The following is a 20,850-nucleotide window of genomic DNA, read 5'->3' as shown; positions in this document are numbered from 1 at the left end:
GTATGTTGTGTTGTTTGTTTTTCAAAATATTACGACTTAAAAAAAACAAGATATTTTTTTCTTGAATGCTACTAAAATATCATTATTTTTCCTAATATTACAAATTTGTTCTCGTAAAATTGCGACTGTTTTTCTCCTGAGAATATAACTTCCTCTTTATTCTTGTAACATTATAACTTCTTCCGCAACCTAAACTGCCAACATTACAACTTTATTCGTTGTTTTGTTTGTTTTTCATAGTGTTATGACTTTTTAAAAAATAGCGCCTTTTTTCTTTAATATTTCAACTTTATGCTACTAAAATGAATGCTACTAAATTTTTCCTCATAATATTACAATGTTATTCTGTAAAATATCTTGTAAAACTTTTTTTCCTAATATTTTCACTATATTGTTGTAAAATGACTGCTAAATTTTCCATTTTTGCTGACTTTTTTTTGGTTTGTTTTTTTGTTAAATTACATTTTTAGAATGCTAATAAAAAAACAGCAGCAGGCCACTGTTTTGACACCCCTGATTGAGATAATGGGGGCTTCTCCTCCCCCACCTAAAAAAATGTAAGAAGTTTCAGTCTCAGTTAACTAACAACTGTTTGTTTTTATAGTGCACTTTTCAACAGGGGTGAGCGGATCGATCCAAATGTCAATTCTATTGATACCAATGGCACTGTCATTGTTGGAGCAACACTAGCGTGATGAGATCAATATTTCTCAGTTCTTTTCTACGTTTATTTTGTTTTACAAATATGATTGGAATTCCTATTCATATTATTGCGGTTATATTGTGTTCTTCAAATATATACATTGGAACCTTGGTTAGCATGCACTGCGGTTAGAGTGTTTTCCAGTTAATGTAACAAATGTACCTCAAATTTTACTTCTGTTTGCGTACATTTTCCCGTTAGGGTACAATATGGCACGTGTCTTGTCATGTTATTAATACAGTGCATGAGTGCAACTGTGTTCTTAATGTATTTTTAGGACAAAACAACATTGTTAGCAGCCTGCTAATACATGGAAACAGGAACCAGAAATTAGCTCTGTCACCCGTCTATGACATCATCAGTGACTGACTCTGTAGTTCTTTGCTAACTAACACAGTTACACCAAAAGTCTCAAAAACATTATTGTAGTTTTACAGTGATAGTTTTACATGCAAATAACATTTCTAAATACATGTAAATGACAAATGAAAGGGATAAATGAACATTTAAGGTTATTTTTACCTTCTTTGAAGAGGTGAGACAAAGACACGATGTGGCTGCGACATCAACACAGACACTACCTTTGTGTTTTCTTATGAGCTATTTTTTTAATTCAATACTGTTTCTCATCTTTATCAAAATGCTGACACTTGCAACTTTCTTTGGCTCCATTTTGGGGTATTTTGCATCAATAAGAAAAGCAGGTGATGGCAAATGGCAAAAATCTGTGAGTAATTTAGGCGCCCATTAAAAATGCCTATTTTTGACAAGTGTTATTATCACCAAAATAATACAATTATTCCCTTTTATTACATTCAATAGTTTGAGCAAAATAAAGTCAATAGTGCAAAATAAGTAAACAAAAGCAAAACCCTCTGTTGGCTCCCATTCAAATCCTTTTTTTGCCCCCAAAGCTCTCCTTCGTCCAAGAACGTATTCCCAAACTTTGTATATATAGCAATATACCGTGTACCGTATATATATAGCAATTAGGGCTGTCAAAAATACCACGTTAACGGCGATAACTAATTTATTTCATTAATTCCGTTAAACTTTTTGACTATCTTTTAGCGTAATTAACGCATGAACATCATTTCAGGCCACACCTCTGCTATGGAGGCACAGGGTAGCGCCTGACGTCTGACACTCTTTTATAACTTTATTCTGACTCGAACACATCAGCTGTGCCATTTCAACACCATATATCATATACGGTGTTATACATATATGGCATATGTATCTCCAACTCACAAACACGTATCTAGTCCGTCACATCCTCATTGTCAACTAGACAACTGCTGGATGCATTCACAGACACTCCGAACATCACAACAACGTCTTTATTATGTGTCTATGTGTGGTCTAAATGAACAGAAAGACAAAGGAAAACAGTAAGTAGATATACGTCGGACATCCCAGTACAGTCCAGTACATTTGAAGCGGATGACAATTCTATAACATCAGTGTGTACTTGTGCTTCATCTGCAGAAGAGGATGTGTGTGAACCAAAATATCTCATCGCATTTGAGCTCCCAAACCTTCCCATTAAACCGCGTCATTGGTGAAATGTCCTCTTCAGGTCGTCACCCTGGGAAACATTTCCCAAAATGATCAGCAATAGATTGCAACAGAATGACTCAAGCGTGACTCCCTTTTGACCAGCTGCTGAGCGGCTTGATGACTGCTGTTCCATTCACCCTGAATGTGTTCATTAGAGGAGGGTGGTGAAAATTTCGGACAGGCTATCCATCAGAATACTCTGCATGGAGTTCTACAAACGCGGATGCAAGGAAATAAGTACAAAGCAAGATGGTAAGCATGCTTCTTCATGTCGTGGGAGCGTTAAGACCTCGACAAATAGAGGGAAGAACTACATTTTAACCTTTGACACTCTTTGCGGACTCTGACTCTGAACAGCATCCCTGTTTTGAACAAATAGCTGACATGCCTTGGAAGAGAATTTGTTTCTTTTGGACTTGGACTGAATGTGAGCAAAGAGAGGGATGCAAGGGAAGCCTGCATGGGAGAGAGACGGAGTAAGAGGCCAATACAAGAACAAGGGGATGGATGCAAGGATTGAGAGGAAGGTAGACAAAATACTGCGCTATAAAAAGAAAAAACTATTTGAGCCAATGTTTGCACTCACTGTTCTTTTTTTTTCTTTTTCTTTTTTTTGCTCGTACAAATGCATGTAATAAAAGGGAAAGAGGGAATAATTGTATTATCTTATAGACATTATTACATTGTCTTACATTATTGTATTTATATGTTGTTAAATTGCTAATAGAAAAATATTTTTTGTTTGCCTAAATCGGGGGTCATTTGTGGCCTGCGGCGCAATCTAAAAATATAATTTAACAAAAAAACTAAAAAAAAAAAAAACAGCAAAAATGGAAAAGTCAACAGTAATTTTACAAGAATAAAGTCAAAATATGAAGAGAAAAATGTGGTAATATGAGCGAAAAATAACGTCATTTTAGTAGCATAAGGTTGAAATATTAAAGAAGGATTTTATTTTTTTAAGTCGCAATGTTATGAAAAACAAACAAAACAGCAACTAATGTTCGAATTTTTGGAAAATTAGATTGCGGAAAAATTATATTACGTGAAGAAAATTTATGAAGGTCATTTAAGAAGGAAGTTGAAATATTTGGGAAATCAGAAAATAAAAGAAACCGCAAAAATGGGGGAAAAAAAAGAGAAAGGTTCATAGTAATAATTCGCTTTTTCACCTACTGTAAATCACAAAGATGATGCCTCGGTCGAGAGGCGGGGTACACCCTGGACTGTTTGCCAGCCAATCGCAGGGCACCATTCACACTCACATTCACACCTATGGACAATTTAGAGTCGCCAATTAACCTAACATGCATGTTTTTGGAATTCATTATCTAATTCTGATATTTTTAACAGAGAACTGAACTGAATGCCCCTTATTTACTGTGTTTTTGGGTGTTTCCCACGGAAAATCCACAAACACAAACTTTTTTTATGCACGTTTAAAAAATCTAATAGGGTCATAGAGCGAAGAGATGTCACCCAGTGAATATAAAGTAAGCAACGAGAGGAGCAATGGCAAGAGGAAATGGGCGTTGAAGCTCAAGTTGTGTCACGGTGCCAACTCTTTATCCCCCATACTCCCGATTAGCTGATCCTCCTTACTTTTAAATGATAAGAGCTAATCGGTGAGAAGGCCCACAATTCCACCCACTCTTGTTGTCAGCAATGAACAACGGTGGTCAGTTGCCTTGTGAGTGACTGTATTCTCTTCTCTCTGCATGAATGTGAGGTATGTGTGCGGCTGTGTGCGCTGCCACCGGTCACCTTGGAGCTTTAATGACAGAAGGCCTTAAGAGGACAGGGTGAGGAGGCTTGTGTTCCTGTTGATAAGACTCATTTTCCTGTTGGAGAGGTCAGCACGGTACCGCTGACGTGAGCTCTCTAACGCCTGTTGTTGTCTTTGAGTGCTCAATGGACAACTGATGTTTTTATACCTTCAGCTAAGTCTATGGTCACACTGCTGGTCAGTTTCGATTTTTTGTGCTCATATGTTACCCGTATCAGATTTTTTCATGTCAGTGTGAACAGTACAATTCAGATTTTTTCAAATGTGACTCAGGTCTCGTTTGTAAGTAGATATAAATCCGATATGTATGCTATTTACTGTAATCTGAACGGTCAGGTTGCGTATATCTGACCTATACTTCATTGAAAAGGTGTGGTTTACCATGCGAGACTCCAAATTGGGCACCCTGCAGTGTGGACGTAGCCTAAGAGTCATGATCGCCAACAAAACTCAGACAGGGTAACCACGTAGCACATACAGTACCCACACTCGGGCTTTCGTACCGTGCTGGACTTCTATACTACTGTATTTCCCTGACTTTGTGGGTTATTTGCAGTCATGTTTTGAGTCGTTGTGATATTTCCATTATGCAAGGTGTCGACTGTCATTCGTCACTTTAAATGACACATCTCTATTACACACACAAATGTAGTTGGGCTTGAGCAAGCGTGCTGTGGGTTGGATTATTTTCAGTCTTCATTTTATTTCTTTTATGAAATATGTCGCTTATCACTAAGAACATGCAAGGAGTTATCACATGACAGTCATTCAATTATTTCGCATGTGCATGTGCGTGTAATTGTGCCACGCCCCGGCCCACCCTTTCCAATCGTGGGAAAGGAGAAGAAGGGTGCCAAACTCGAACAACCATCAGAGCAATCACACTAGCCAAACGTGTCGGACCTTAGCTGCGAGGTGGGCCCAAGCACAGTACGACTGGTCTAGCATGAGTACGCCCTTAAAGACAGCTGCTCTACCACAATTGCTCAATATCTTAACTATAGTATTATTGTTTTTCTTTGCATTTAAGAGTTGTTTCTGCTGCTTAGCTGTAAGTCCACTGTGGTTAACTAGAAGGACGTCACTGGATGCAATTCCATAATGCAATTTCACAATGCCAGATTTCCCCTTTCCTTACAGTCAGCAGATACTCAGCTGACATATTCTGATGATTCACACTTGACATTATCTTTGAACCTTTATTTCAACCCTGAAACTAATTAAATTGAATTAAATAAAATATTGAATATAATTTGTAGTTACACGCAGTGTTTACTAAATGTTTTCATTAGTGTTGTCAAGTCCATTAGCAGCTTGTTGAAGTTGTTGTCGGGGTAGGGAGATTGATCTAAATATCGATTCCCTTGATACCAAGGATATCTATGTTTATTATCAGATCGATGCCAAAATTGGTAGTATCGCCCACCCCGAATCAGCGCTTCCCCCCCTCCCTCCCCTCGGTGGTATCGGTGTTCTTTCCACACGCCCCTTTCTTCGTGCTCCGCGCTGCATCCCTGCACGCACACACGCACACGCACACGCACGCTAGTGAGACTGTCCTGTCAAGCCATTACATTATCACTCGGACAGCAACTTCAACTTTGTTCTTTTAGGAACCATCTCTAAAGTCTCGTTTCTTCGAGTCTATCCACTTTATAGGTAAGTTTTCATCTTATGTTGGCATTGAATAGTACGTACTTTGTCCACTATACACTTCTCTGTACGTTTCCTTTTGTGCCCATTAAGGAATTAATCGAGAATTAAATGGTCAATTCTGTCATAAAAGCTCTTAAAACACTGAATGCGCTTTAACTGTGGCGTATATGCTTATAATTATGTTTGGTTTATAGCATGGAGTGCCGTGGAAAAGTGTTATTGTTTTAGTGTCATTTTGACATAAAACGTAAATGTTAGCAAAAACATGTTAGCAATAACATAAACTAGGGCTACATTCCGTTTAGCTTTTTAGGACCCTGTAAATGTCTTTCATTTTAGGCTTCACATTCATTATGTCTATTTTAGATAATAGTTTTAATGGGAATGTTTCTGAGGTACAATTCTCTGCATGTTGTGTAACAAAAAGATGTACAGTATGTGGCAAAATAACAGGTCATATATGAGCATGACGTAAAACTGAATATGATGACATACGTTTTTGATGATAAACCTTCTATGGTCTTTTTTTATGGTAATCTGGAGCCATTTATGCCATGTCATTCAGCATGCACACTGGTTTCTGGTGAGGAACGTGATTGAGATATGAGAAAATCCTGACAAATGTGCTGTTAATGTCCATTAGGGGTGGATATTATTAGTATTATATCGTATACTGCGACTTTTGTTATGATCTGACGCCAATTAAATACCGTACCGGGCCACTGGTGCCGATCCTGATATCGATACCTTTTACTTAACATTTTTTCACGATCGTTCAATGTTTTTGTGACGTTGTCTTTGTTGATTATCAGAATAAAACTCAGTATAAAGATTAAGGGCTGATAACAAATTAAATGTATCAGCAAAGGTATTTGTATAAAAATAATATGTATGAATACAATAATTTATGACAATGTAACAAGATCACCAAAATGATACTATTATTCCCCTTTTATTGTATAAAACAGTTTGAGCAAAATTAAGTCAATAGTGCAAAATAAGTAAACAAGGGCACCACCTACTACTGGCTCTCATTTCACTATGTTTGTAAACAATAAATCAATATGTTAACATATAAAATATCAACAATGTACTGTAACCATATGAACAACACACAGCAAAAACACAGAGTTTATTGTGAAAATAGCCATAGAAGAGAATTGAAACACTGGCATCAATTGTAGTATCAATAGTGGTACTGATAGTACTCTTGGTATCGACGTTATCGATATTTGTGTTAACACCCCGCTCCCCCATAATGTGTGTTCTTACTGTTTCAGTTATGTCAGAGTTCATTGTTTTCCCTACCCCATTTGGGGTGTGGGTGGGGTGGGGGGTAGTGGGGTTGCCCTGCCCACAAACGACCCCCCCAGGTTCATCCCTTGTCCTTTTATGACACAAAAATAGCATTACCTGACTTACATGAAAGTTTGTTATTTCCCCTCTGTTCTCTATAGCTCACACAGAGGAGCGATTACATTAGTTTGTGTTTATGTTGATTTTGTGGATTATTTTGGAATCTTTCGAGTGCTGTCTCTTATGAAAGGTGATGGCTGTCGAGGAGCGATTGCAATGCAGTCGGCCACGCTGCCCCGAAGTTGTAAACCTAGGGGAGACACCTGACTTGTTCAGAGCGTCTTCTCAGATTTCTGTCATGAAACTCAACCCGCTTGCCGACATATTTATACACCACAAGCAGTGGCAGCAGCAGAAATATATCATCATCATTACAGACCTGCAGCAACCATGCTGTGGATTAACAACTTAGATTTTTTTATTTGCATAAGCTACAATCAATGATTGCGCTGGGAGTAGGTGGACCGTGTTGAGGTTTGGTGGCCTTGAGGTGTTTTAATTAGAGAGCACGGCAGCACTAGGTTGGGGACAGTGGCCTTTTGAGCCCTACAACCTGCCAGCATGCCATAAGGGAGGACACAGTGTGAAATACCACACACATGCACACACACGTGCACTGGCAGGAGAGCCTACTGGAAAAAGCCAACAGACAGACATGCACAATCGATAAAAACATGGCTCGGTGAATGACTTGCTGCAGTTATGTGACTATATGCTGCACTCGTGTGTAAGCAGCCCTGTGTCTCCACAAAGTGGGAGTACGGTACATCCTCCTTGAGCGAAGGCTTTCACATTTCCTGCTTCTGTATAAACTCAGCCAGATGTGTCATAGTTTTTTTTCTTGCTGTCACACTCTCAACGAATCAAATCTTTTGATGAACAGTCACTCCCTATGTATTTTTTTCTCTATCGTAACTTTGAGGCAGGACGCCCTGTGACTTTTAAGTGTCATTGACGCAACCGGGAAGGGGTCAGTTGCAGAGGTGCGAATTTTGAATCCGAGTGCTGTATTTGTTTTCACACCACCGGATTCCCCAGACATTTTTTGACAACACATGGAGATGTTGGTGAAAGCACCACAAATGGTCAAACTTCACTCCCACTCCTTTAGCAAAACTAGCCCAAAGGGGTATATGTGTATTTTTTTTATGCCTCATTTTTGCCTTGTGTACAGTCATTCGTTGTTACATTAATTTAAGATTTTATGACATTTTTCTTCACAGTGTCACCATTTATTAATATGGTGTGACATTCAGGAGCAACTCTACCTCACTGTCAGTCCCCATGTGTGATTTCCTTTTCTTTACCATTGCTGTTGTACCTTTTCCAGAAATTACTTTCCTGAGTGGCTAAAATGGCCCTGCTGTTAAGGGTTATAGCGCCACCTGTTGCTTTGGCGTGTGTTGGACAGTATTTGTGTGCATTTTTTTTGTAAACTATCTCAGATTGATTCAACATTGACAAAATAAAGAAAGTTCAGGTCTAAAGGTGGCCATGTTGGGCATGTTTGAGTGTTAGAAGTGTTCATAGACAAACGCTCTCACTAGAGATGAGTGTTCAGGGCATTATGAACAGTGTCGTTGGAATGTTTATTGATGTTGGCCACAATCTGCGTTCTGTCATCCCTGTGACACCCTAAACATGTTTGAGTTTGACGGTGGTCACCTGTGCAATATGGTCCTGCACCCACCGCTAGCGGCGCTAGCCAATGAGCCAACAGCCTGAGCTGTCAACGTGTTGTCCAGCATGGTGCTTAGAGCATCAGGGAGTGATGTTTACCAACATACTTTGGCACATTTGTATTTGGATGTTTTGGTATGGAACCTTCGGTGGTCGTCAGGCTAGCGCTACTTCCGTGCTTTCGTCTCCTGTGGGGCCACTCTCTCTAAGCCGTCCGTGTCTAAGTATTCGACACTGCTTGCCTATGTGAATTGCAGTAACGATTTACGATGCAAGTTTTGAGGCAGGATTGTAACAAAGAGTTGATTTTCAAAGGTAATGCTGCTGTAGCCACACAAACAGGGCGCTGCCATTTTGCACTGACGTCCCATCATTATGCCTTTACATGTTTGCTGTACTGTATGTATATGGACATTTTATGTTTTATCATCACATATCAATTAGGGGTGTCACCTGATCTAAAGAGTTCTTTCTGAAGATGAGATCTCTTGTTCAGAAAAAAACTGTCTCGCAATAATAAATTAATTTATTAACCACACAACAAATGAAAATGAACTGAAGAATTTCACCGGGCTCCATATGTTGTCATGTGCAAGCATGTCTGTTTTTCTCATCTCTCGCCTCAAACAGGTAGGAAGAGGATTCACTGGTGGATTCAGCACCTAGGTGCTTCATAGAACAACGGCGAACAGAGTGAGACCTCTTGTCAGTCAGATGCGGAGCCTTTGTCCTGACAGTCAACACTCACTGAGACGTTCAGTCGGCAAAGTAAATGCAAACATAACAGCGTAAAATCATCGCAAAACAAATGCTGCTCTTTAATACAGTTGAAAAGCCAGAATTTCAAGAAATGCTGAAAATGTTTGAGAGACAGCACAAATTGCCCGAGAGGAAATATGTATGAAAGTAATTCCTCACCTCTTTGGCTAAGATGACATATTAAAGAAAATATTGAGTTGTTATGATATATTATTATTTATTACTTGTATTATATATATTATCATAACAGAGATTTATTTGGTCTCCAAAAATGTTGACAATAATATTGTTTGGTGTCAAGTTATGGGACAATAACAATTTAAAAACACACCTGCATTGTGTTGTGTCTCGGTTAAGTAAAAAAAAAAGCACTTTTTCCAGTCATATTTTTTCATTGCACTTTTCTTAAAATTGTTCAAAATATCGTCTCGTCTCGTGGACCCAGTCTCGTGCATTGTCTCGTGTTGTGGGTTGGGCGCGTTGTGACACCCCTAATATTAATAAATTATTATCGTCTTAGGGTGAATGAGATGTGTTTTCTGCTGAAAGGATGGCCTATTTTCAGAGAAAAAAATTATTAATTAAATTAATTGAAAATTAAAAAATCATTTTTTGGACCGAAATTCACAATTTGGTGGCGTCACAAATGCTGAATCAGGAATATGCGGGTATCCACTGTAAACTGTTTACACAAAAGGTAAGCAGTTTTATGTTTTGCTTTTTCTGCCCCATACTATTAGGAAAATTAACTGTGACCGTGACCTTAAAATCAAGGCCCACACCAAACTGTGATTATGACATACTGGTACAGTCTAGATATATAGAGAGCCAACGTAAATTTGTATGGATCACATACAATTATTTTTCAGATGAGGGTAAAACTCGCAACGTCAGCATTTCTCAGTAGCAGTCACTAACTACTGTGTCTTGGGAACACCGAGCCTCCAATCATATGTCTTTTTTGGAGTTCTATATACAGTAGCATCGCTGCTGGTAAGGTATTGCACATAAACGCCAAGCATGCAAGATGTCATACTTTTTTTAGATCATTTTAGATATTTTTCAGACTGATGTCTACCATAAAGCATACCAAAAAAAGGGTGGAGTGTCATCTCCAGGTCGGGGATGAGTTTCATTACCTCGGGCTCTTGTTCATGAATGACGGAAGGATGGAACGCGAGATCGACAGGCAAATTTATACGGCGTCTGCAGTGATGCAGACTTTCGGTCCGTTGGGGTAAAGAGAGACTTGAGCAGAAAGGCAAAGCTCTCGATTTACCAGTCCATCAACGTTTCTATTCTCACCTACGGTCATGAGCTTTGGGTAGTGACCGAAAGGACAAGATCGCGGGTACAAGCGGCCCAGGTGAGTTTTCTTCCTTTGTTGGTTGGGCTCTCCCATATAGAGAAATGGTAATAAGCACTGTCATCCGGGAGAAACTCAGAGTAGAACCGCATTGAGAGGATGAAGTCAGATGAGGTGGTTCGGGCATCTGGTCAGGATGCCTCACGGACACCCCTTTTGGGGAGGTGTTCAGGGTACGTCTGATCGGTAGGAGGCCTCGGGGAAGACCCAGGACATGTTGGAGAGACTGTCTCTCAACTGGACTTAACACTCTTAAACTCACCGTTTGATCATTGTTTGATTATTGTTTCAGTGTTGATCATCTTTAGCTGCTTTTAAATGACAACAAATGAAATGTGATTGTCTTGTTTTGAAATTCTTTGAGAATCTTCTGTTGCAAACTAATAGATTGCATGACTAGGAAAAGGGGAGATAGAAATAAGTTTATTTGTGTTGCAGGGTAGAAAGGGAATCAACAGACGGCAAAGAGAGTCTGAATATTTGTTGAAGACTTTACCGCATTTTCTCGACCGAAGAGGAAGTGTTGTGTTTGGATTCAAAATGAGTGTGAATGGTGAAAATAGAAAGATTGTAGAGAGCCAAAGGGTGAGTGTAAAAAATGCCGCCTTATCTTGTGTGTTTGTTCACCTGGTTAGCAGGGTTACAGCCTGAAGGACACGAGAAAAAAAGTCCACTGATGTTGAACCTACAGCAGAGTCAAGGATTTAGCACCGCCGTCATTCCAGAAGTGTTGGTGTGAAATGTGCTTGTTACTCAAAAGAGAGCAAAGCCCAAACAGGAAGACGAACAATCACAGGCAAAATGCAGAAGGAGTGAGACATGTGTGAGGTTCTGAGCGGGGAAAAGAATTAGTCTAGAGCAGGGGTCGTCGACCTTTACTACCAAAAGAGCCAGTTTGTCCTCCTCTTCCACTAAGAAAAATAGTCTGGAGCCGCAAAAAATAACACAGCTTATAAAAGCTTGTAACAGTTTTAATCTTTTAAAAAATTTACCTGCTACACAGAAGATGTAAAATGTGGCTACTATGATTTTTACACAGGACTGTAGGTTGTCATTTGTAAGGCGCAAGCCATATTTGGACCTTTTTGGAATTTCTTTTTTGGGATGTGTTCAAGATTAGCTTACCGCGGGGGTCACACACTCAAGGAGCCGTTTGCAGGTCAAGGCAAGGGCTTAGATGTGGATGTTACATACTTGTTATACAGGTACATATTTGATTTATTTATATTATTATTTTATTTATGTATATATTATTTATTTTATTATTCGATACATTTAATAATAAAGCATTTTCAATGTTAAAATGGAAAAAAACTTTTTTTTTTAACTTTTAAACAAGTTTCCTTTTGAATTCCAAGATCCCAACATAGTAAACAAAAATACAATAATATATAAATAAAAATAAATTATTAGATAACCATTATTACTTTTCTTTTCTTTTGTTAAGCCGGAAGGGAGCGCCATCAGCAAGGCTGAAGAGCCACATGAGGCTCTGGAGCCGTGGGTTGCCTACCCCTGGTCTAGCAAGTCCCCTAATGTGTGTGTGTTTTTTTTTAAATAACACTGCGGTAAATAAAATATTTAATGGTCATAATTTGGACAAAGACTCACTCAACTGATGGTCAGGAATATGTTTGCACACAAACTTGTATCTCCTACTAAATGACTAGTACAGTAGATAGAGACATGGAAAGAGGAAAAAGAGCTCAGGAAACGCTCAGGAAGTTGTTCATTCGTGGTCATGGTCGTGGTTTATATGTTTTTGGACATGCTTAACAAGTTTCATAAACAAACATCACAGTTACACAGTTCAAAATGCCCAAAAAGGAGTAGATAGAAACAGAGCCAAAGTATTCTGTCATTCTGCCAAAGCAGCTAAAAAAACAAGTTAAATTTTCATGAAAATAGATCATATACATGTATCAGTGATGAGGAGGCATATTTGTCCAGTAACCAACATTCACTGAAATCCATGATTTTATCACAATACACAGAAGGGTGCTCATGCCAACATTTGTTAATGATATCTGCTGTATGTTATCACAAACAGCCATTTGTTCCATTCCATTTAATATGGAAAACAATGGAGGGGCACTAAGGACTCGTTACATCACAGGAAAACCCTCTTACTGATTGATGTGCTTTTTAAAAGGATATATAAATAGTAATAGCAACAACAAATGATTCGACTCTTCTTTCTCTGGTAACATCACATGTTTGCCTGGCCCATTGTTACATTAGGTCCCAGAGCGCAATGAAAGCAACTGTCCAACAATGCTGTTAGGTGCCCCAGGATAGGCAGTCAAATAGACAGACTCAAAGAAAATTACCACAGTAATCCCTCATTTATCACGGTTAATTGGGTTCAGGCCCGACTGTGATAAGTCGATTTCCGCAAAGTAGGATTCCTTATTTATAAGTGAAACATTTTGGTAGGTATGGCATAGAAAACCTGTTTATGATGTTCCAAATACAGTTTTTAACATTACTAGAGCCCTCTAGTCATGAAATAACACCCATCGAGTCATCTTTCCACTCGTATTACCCAATAAAGTAGAAAGATAAATATATATATATATATATATATATAATATACATCATAATAATAATAATAACTATTATTATTGTGCCTGTTGAAAGATACCGGTAAGTTAAACCTGCAATAAAAGCCTGTTGTTCCAGCGATCAAGTCTGGTGCTTGTCTCACGGAACAATTACTGACACCTAGAGATCAATGTCGAATACTACATTCACAATGAAGTAGTTTCAGCAATGGGCACATTTTCCAATTATTCATGAAATAATAGTTTAACAGGCGTAAGTGTTTAAAACACGCATTTCTATAGTGGAGTTCAGGACGTGAAGCAAAGCCATCAAACAGTTAACTTTTTCTCTACATAAGTAGCCACTACAAGTGAACTGATAACTTTTATTATAGATATAGGCATCGCTCAGTTAGTTTATCTGCAATCAGAATAATAAAGATGGAAGTTGCATCTCCATGTGTATGAGACATCTGTTCACCACTTAATGTTTGCAGCGGGGGAGCAAGAGCAAATCAGGAGAGGAGCTTAATGTCAGCTGACTGATGTCATATGACATCAACAAAGTGATGTTTACGCCATCAACCTACACTATCTTTGCAATCGGCCGGTAACTCTCGTGATCGACGTAATGGGCACCCCTGTTGTAGAGTGAAGGCACAAAATTAGAACCACGATGTGGCGACGGAAGACTATATGAGAATTTTGAGATGAGAAATGATTTATACACACTGTATCGTTCTGTATTAAATGCAAAATACATATAACGTGCAATACAGTTAGGCACTATAGTCGCCACTGCTTCCATGTCCTTTCCAGCTCTCTCTTCCTGTCTTGAAAGGGGCCACAATAGCCAGACCTGTGCCCTACAGAAGTGCATATTTTCTGGTAACAGATGAAGATTTAGTGGATTATCTAGGGTATGTCCGGGCCTCGCGCACCCCCCAGGCAGGCCGCAACAAAGATTATAGCATTAAAGTTATTACCGTATGTTTATAAAGCCTGGTGGTGCTTTACAGGCTATTTATCTGACACCCAAAAGTGCAGGCTTCTGTGTTTATGTGACCCTGCAAACACATAAACAAGTACAAATGAGAGCCGTCACTATTTGGCCTGGGGGAGTCCAAAGGGGGGTTGGTCTGGGTAACTGCCTCTGTGTTGTGGTCAAAGGTCTGTCAAGGGATTACACGCAGAGACGATACATTAGAGGTTCCCGTAAGCACACAGTCAGGGTAATTAACGACCCCATGTGTGTTCCCATAATCCAGAAGGTTATCAATTAAATCAAACCTTGCTATGGCATTTTTCCCGCTGCCTTTGAGTCTGTCCCTTCAGTTTAGTTCATGGGAATGTGCACAAGGTCCCTGTGGGCCTATGCCATCTCAGCTTCAACATTTTTTGTTTAGCTACTTGTCCCATTTTTTGTTTAGCTAGGCTTGATATGGCTGTGATCAGTGCTGGTATGTGGCGTGTTTCCTCCCGCATTCTGCTTCCAGATGCCCCTCTTAAAAATGCCAGCCGGGGGAAGTGGAGCGAAGGATTCTGTGACTGCGGTCAGCTGCAAATTAGAAAGACTGCCTCGGACCTGACGTAGTCCCCATCTCCTGAACCATAGCATAGTCATTAATGAAACCAGACGGGGGCCGTGCATGTGTAGGGGGCCTGTCTGCTGCTGCTGCTGCTGCTCGGTGCAAGAACACTTTTAAAGAGAACCAGAGGGGCCGTATGTTATCAAAATATTTAGGAATCGGCTATCCATTACTGCTGCTGGCAAAGAACAGATGATGAAAAAAATGACTATTTCCTACAACATACAATATAAAACTGTCAAAAAGTGGAAAGTGAGCCAAAAGCTAGCTCCTTTGGGCAATCGCCATGACAGTTAAAACAGGACAAATAGAAGAAGAAATATCCTGCGTGTTTTTACATCTAAGAAGCAGACTTGCAGACTGTCTCATGCACAGGGGAGTGACTTTGGTCTAAATTTAGATTCTTCCAGACCAGTCGACATTTGGAGTGCAGAATAATACAAACATGCAGAGGACCTAGACGCGCAAGCACGTTTCTAAGTATAAGAAAGCGTCTCAACTACCACAACTGCTAATGTCATCTATTTCTTCCTCCTGCCTCCATTTTAAAGATAGCCCTTCTCTCCCTGTTCTTGCTCTCCATAGATGGTTCCACGGCGAGACCACAGAACCATTTGCAGCTGGACTCGGACCTATTTCTGAGCTGATGTCGACAAAGCCAAAGCGAGGGAAACCAATGACTTGACTGCAGTCCAACTGGCGAGGCTTCTTCCAGGGACACAACTGCACAGTGTTTTCTGCAATTTATGACGGTTTCATTCTGCCAGCTCTGCAAAAACAATGACCAGCAAAGAGTGGGATGGATTATGGCTTGCAGATGATAAACATAGATAATGTTCCAGTTGATCGCCTCAACTTTGTAGTCATTTAGATTACATGCTTCCAGATCTTGGAGAACCTGCCTGGGGCTTTTCTAAGGTTCATACTTTGCTTTTGAGTTCAGCTACTTCAATCTAAAGTCTATTTCCATACTATAGTATTTTCAGTATTAAGCCTTGTGAACATGAATCTTCAAGAAAAGCTCTCGGGCCTAAAAGGTCTGGTCACACACTCTCACAGCAAACGTCGCTTTAAAGGTGACCTCACGGTGGACATGATCAGCCCCCCTCTGGGAGACTTTCGCCACACGATGCACGTTGGCCGCGGCGGTGACGTGTTCGGGGACACCTCCTTCCTCAGCAACCATGGCGGCGCAGCCAATGGGGGCAATGGAGAAATGAATTCTATGTCCACACCGGACAACAAACTTGGAGCGTTTTTCTCCAGGAAACTGCAACAAATTCGGAGGGGCTCTGACAACCGACCCAGGGAGGTAACCAAGGATGCATCACTGCCACCACCGCCCATTTCTCCAATCATCAAGAATGCCGTCTCCCTCCCAAGGCTGGACGTAGACATCTATAACGGGAGTCCCACCACTAAGGTGCTCTTTCCAAGTTCCCAAAGCACGCCAGGGGAGAGGAAAAGTTCTTATGGTGAGCATGACGATACACAGTGGAACCTCTAAGCTGGAAACACAATGGAAATACAAATACTGTATCAACCCCAACATAAGACCTGAATATAAGATGAAAGATCTTTTTAAGACCGATTTTTAGGAAAATATTTTTTAGGACAAAATCAAAGACAGAAAAAAACAAAATGACTTATTTTTTAAAATTATGATATTATCAATATTTCATTCATCTTACATGCCCGACATTTGCTTGACTTCATTGACCACCAATATATTGAAATTGGTATCATAACTCCTCCTCCTCCATAACCGCCCAACCTCTCCAGTGGCGTTACATTTGGTACCTGGGCCTTTCGTGGGGAGGCCAGAATGTTTTTTGCCAGACACAGTGAGAGCCAGTACCAAAAAACAAAAAATGGAAATATTTGCCATGGCACAGTGACCCATGTAGAGCAAGAGATAACATAGAGCTGCACCATACAGGGATTTAGAGAAAGGGGAATTCCAACTCATTAAGTAAGATAGCTTCAGTCACAGTGATCTTGCCGTAATACCAATACTCTATCGCAGGGGTCACTAACACAGTGCTCGCGGGCACCAGGTAGCCCCCCACGACCACATGAGGTGCCCGCAAGCCTGCTTTTCATTCAGATTTTCAGTTAATAATGTGAGAACACTAGAAAGAAAAATATTCTGAAACATAAAATGTGAGTTGTGGATACCAGCATTTTGTGAATGTTTTGGTAAAACAAGCATATTTGATCTGTTTGGGTTGAAATAAGGTATGAAAATCATTTCTACAAAAATGAGTAGCTTGTGGCCAATTTCATTTTCTAAAAGTAGCTCTCACAAGAAAAAACGTTGGTGACCCCTGCTCTACTGTACAGTATAATAAGTTCCCTTATCTTTGAGTACAGTCACCAATACGCCTGACTTAGATTACTGCTAATAACTTTGAATTAGTGACTAATTTACACCGGTGATCGGCAGTGCATGTAAAGTAGGCGCTCAGTCAAATGTAACGAGCGTAAATAGAATGGCCCTGTGATAAAAGGTTCAGACAACTCCAAACATATACACTCCATACACTCATCTGAAGCAGTTCACAATCAATATTTCTACTGATATACACTAGGTCCCCAACTTATGAACATCCGACTAACGAACATTCGGAGATACGAACAAAGCCGACTGGTCTATATTTTATTTTATTTTGCCTTCTAGTCGCTCTATCAGTATTTATACTGCTACATGCTTGACCAGTAGGGGGCACTGTGACACTGCTAATGGGACCAACAGAGAGGCTGGCGTGGGGAGAGAGTGTAAAGGAGAAATGGAAAACTAAATTGTAGTTGTATGATACAACCCGGACAGAGCGTGTGGTTAAAGTTTATGAAGAGTTACTAGGCCTACTTCATTCTACACCACCCACAGAACACTACCTCTTTTAGAAGAGTCTAACGACGACGACCATTTGTCCTTTTTTTTCAATATCTCCGCCTCCACCACTACCAACGACGTATGCTCGACCACTCCTCTTCAAAGGTAAATAACATTTATCATTATGTATTATTATATCATTTTTATTATTATTGTTTTTTTCATTAATTATCCTCGTTTAATATTACTACTGCATCCAAACTCATATTTACATCCATACGCATATACTGTATATGTATACACGTACATGTAGTACTTATATCATTGGTAATACAGTCAAACTTGTCTATAGCAGCCACTAGAGGGAGTCTGCAAAAATGTTCCTTCAGCTCTCGTGATCTAATGATGTTGTTTTACTTTGCTGGCCACTATGTGGCTGACTGTCTTCCTCCCATCAGCCATCAGCCCCTAAATAAAGACACTCAATTCACCTTAGACCATAAAGTGACCATGACCGCCACATTATGTGGTTATATTATTTTAAAAAGACATGCCTGTGCAATAGCAACAATGCCAGACTGACTGGATTGACACTTTACAATGTGTGAATAATGTCAGGGTCTGGTGAGACAAAGGCACAGAATGCTGAAAACAGACCTCCTGCTGCAGCGTCTAGTGTATGTTGGCGCCATCTAGCACCACTACCTGCCTTCCCAGTGCTCTCACATTGAAATAACATCAATATCACCCACTGTGCTACGCTGTTGAATTAGACCATTTGGGTCCACCACAACAAAATGACCCCAATTGAATTTCCATTTACAGTGTTTTTGTGGTGTCAGCACATAATTTCGACACATTAAGTTGGACATTGTAGAGCAGTGAGTTGATAGAAAGCCAAGTGTTTCCCTACAGGGGTTGCTTGATACCACAGAGTTTAACATTTAAAAATGTACTTCTTCTGGTCTCGGTAGAAAGACAATAAAGGCCACAAATACATTTTTTTAAGTGCTACATATTTTCCTTAGATCATTTTATATTCGGAGTCTCAAGATTTATACATGCAAATCAACAGGCAGGTGCCAAACAGGTTCTCAGAAAACAAGTCAGAGCTTTTCTTCCGGTTACTCACACACATCTGTGAATTGTAGAGTTGCAGCCACCCGCAAAAAAAAATTGAAGACAGTGGTGATCAATTAAGTCAAACAAATTTCTAGCAGCTAAGAAATATGATTGTTTTTATTGCAATTCAAGTTATTTGTCGAATAATGTAAAGGTTATTCTTTAAAAGAGGGGTCGCCTGATGTTTACGATTGTCTTATACACTAGGTCCCCAACTTACGAAACCCAACTAGCGAACATTCGTAGATACGAACACAAGCCGACTGGTCTATATTTTATTTTATTTTGCCTTGTATTCACTCAATCAGTATTTATACTGCTACTGTACATGCTTGACCAGTAGAGGGCACTGTGACACTGCTAATGGGACCAACAGAGGCAGCGTTAGAGCTAATGTGACCAACAGAGGAAAAGTTAGACGCTGGGGAGATAAAGCTAAATGGAAAGCTAAATTATACAACCCGGACAGAGCGTGTGATTAAAGTTTATGAAGAGTTAATAGGCCTGCTTAATTCTACACCACCCACAGAACACGACCTATTTTAGAAGAGTCTAACAACGACTTGTCCTTTTTTTCAATAACTCCTCCTCCAACTCTTCCACAACGACGTATGCTCGGCCACTCCTCTTCAAAGGTAAATAACATTTATCATTATGTATTATATCACTTTTATTATTGTTTTTTTCATTAATTATCCTCGTTTAATATTACTACTGCATCCAAACTCATATTTACAAACATACACATATACTGTATATGTATACACGTACATGTCATACCTATATCATTGGTAATATTACCTTTTCCCCTACTTAAAAAAAATTCCACATAAGAATGGTCGTCTGGAACCAATTGTGTTCGTAAGTTGGGGACCTAGTGTATTAAGGTCACCACAGTAATTCATGCACGGATATCAGTGACAAAAATGATGCACATACAGTAAAAATGCAGAATTTAAGACTCCGATTAAGGATTGTTCGCCCTACATGCTGTAGATCTGAACTCTAACATGGGTCATTCTAGTTTGCAATAGTACGTTGTTTTCTCATAAGAAGCGAAGATCAGAGCGACACCATTTAAAGAAAGATAATATATCTTCACTGGAAACTCCCACTGTCATACATACTGTACATACACAACCAAACCCCGGAGTAATCCCTATGATTATGATTGGATGAAACAAAGCAAAAAACATAAGTGAGGGTCAAACCAGTTAACACAGGCCGCCTGTGAACTCTTGCAGGGACTTGGCGACAATGTGCAGGGCTGCAGTAAAACTCGTCCATCAGGTCTACTCAATTATTTGGACAGATTTGCCCCAGATGCCTTTATGAATCACCTTGGCCCGCTATCTGCAGCTTTTGCACTGATAAAAGGCAGCCATCCAGACACAGCAGGCAATAAACTGTCAGAGACTGTGTCTGAATGACCCACATTAACACCAGACTCATGATTTATGCCGCATGCCTGCCTGCGTATACGTACAAGTAGATGTGCATGTGCGTGTGTGTGTGTGTGTGTGTGTGATGCATGTAAATACTCAGACAGACTCCACCGTTTCAAGTGTTTCTGTGACAGACACATACATTTTTAAGTGTTACATTTAAAATGTCAATTTGTAATTATATGCTTTAATGTATATGTCTGGGAGGGGCGTTTTCAACTGATTTAATGGCCTACAATTATATACAGGGTCACATGAAAGGACTGTGAGGCCATTCCCATCCCATCGAGTATATAGTGCTGCAGTCATTTTGGTTATGACAGCAAAAGAGTGATATGCGATGTGATATGTGAGCCTCGTGCCCATGCGACAATGGTAACTGAGAAGAAGTTTGCAGGACTCACGGTGAGACAGGATCGGTTTGATGGTGTATACTGCCCCCTGTTGGA

General features: G+C 39.8%; 1 protein-coding gene across 8 annotated transcripts in view; it reads left to right on the top strand.

Annotated features, from left to right (window-relative positions):
• Nucleotides 1-20,850, top strand: part of cdc42ep1a (CDC42 effector protein (Rho GTPase binding) 1a) — a 47,379-nt gene that overhangs the window by 6,948 nt on the left and 19,581 nt on the right. For 4 of the 8 annotated variants that reach the window (XR_008569584.1, XR_008569583.1, XR_008569585.1 and 1 more), the window contains exons 1-2: nucleotides 5,563-5,708; nucleotides 15,584-16,473. Coding sequence is in view for 5 of the 8 variants with exons in the window: in XM_054767982.1 (XP_054623957.1) it covers nucleotides 16,002-16,473 (472 nt within the window). In the remaining 3 variants the exon portion in view is untranslated. Of the gene's footprint in view, nucleotides 1-2,409; nucleotides 2,516-2,661; nucleotides 2,791-5,562; nucleotides 5,709-9,234; nucleotides 9,510-15,583; nucleotides 16,474-20,850 lie in introns of those variants that run through there. The other 4 variants (XM_054767983.1, XM_054767985.1, XM_054767986.1 and 1 more) reach the window with 4 other exon arrangements.

This window comes from Dunckerocampus dactyliophorus, chromosome 2 (assembly GCF_027744805.1).
Source record: "Dunckerocampus dactyliophorus isolate RoL2022-P2 chromosome 2, RoL_Ddac_1.1, whole genome shotgun sequence".
In the NCBI taxonomy this organism is placed as follows: Eukaryota; Metazoa; Chordata; class Actinopteri; order Syngnathiformes; family Syngnathidae; genus Dunckerocampus; species Dunckerocampus dactyliophorus.
This window is presented reverse-complemented; position numbering and strand designations above follow the sequence as displayed.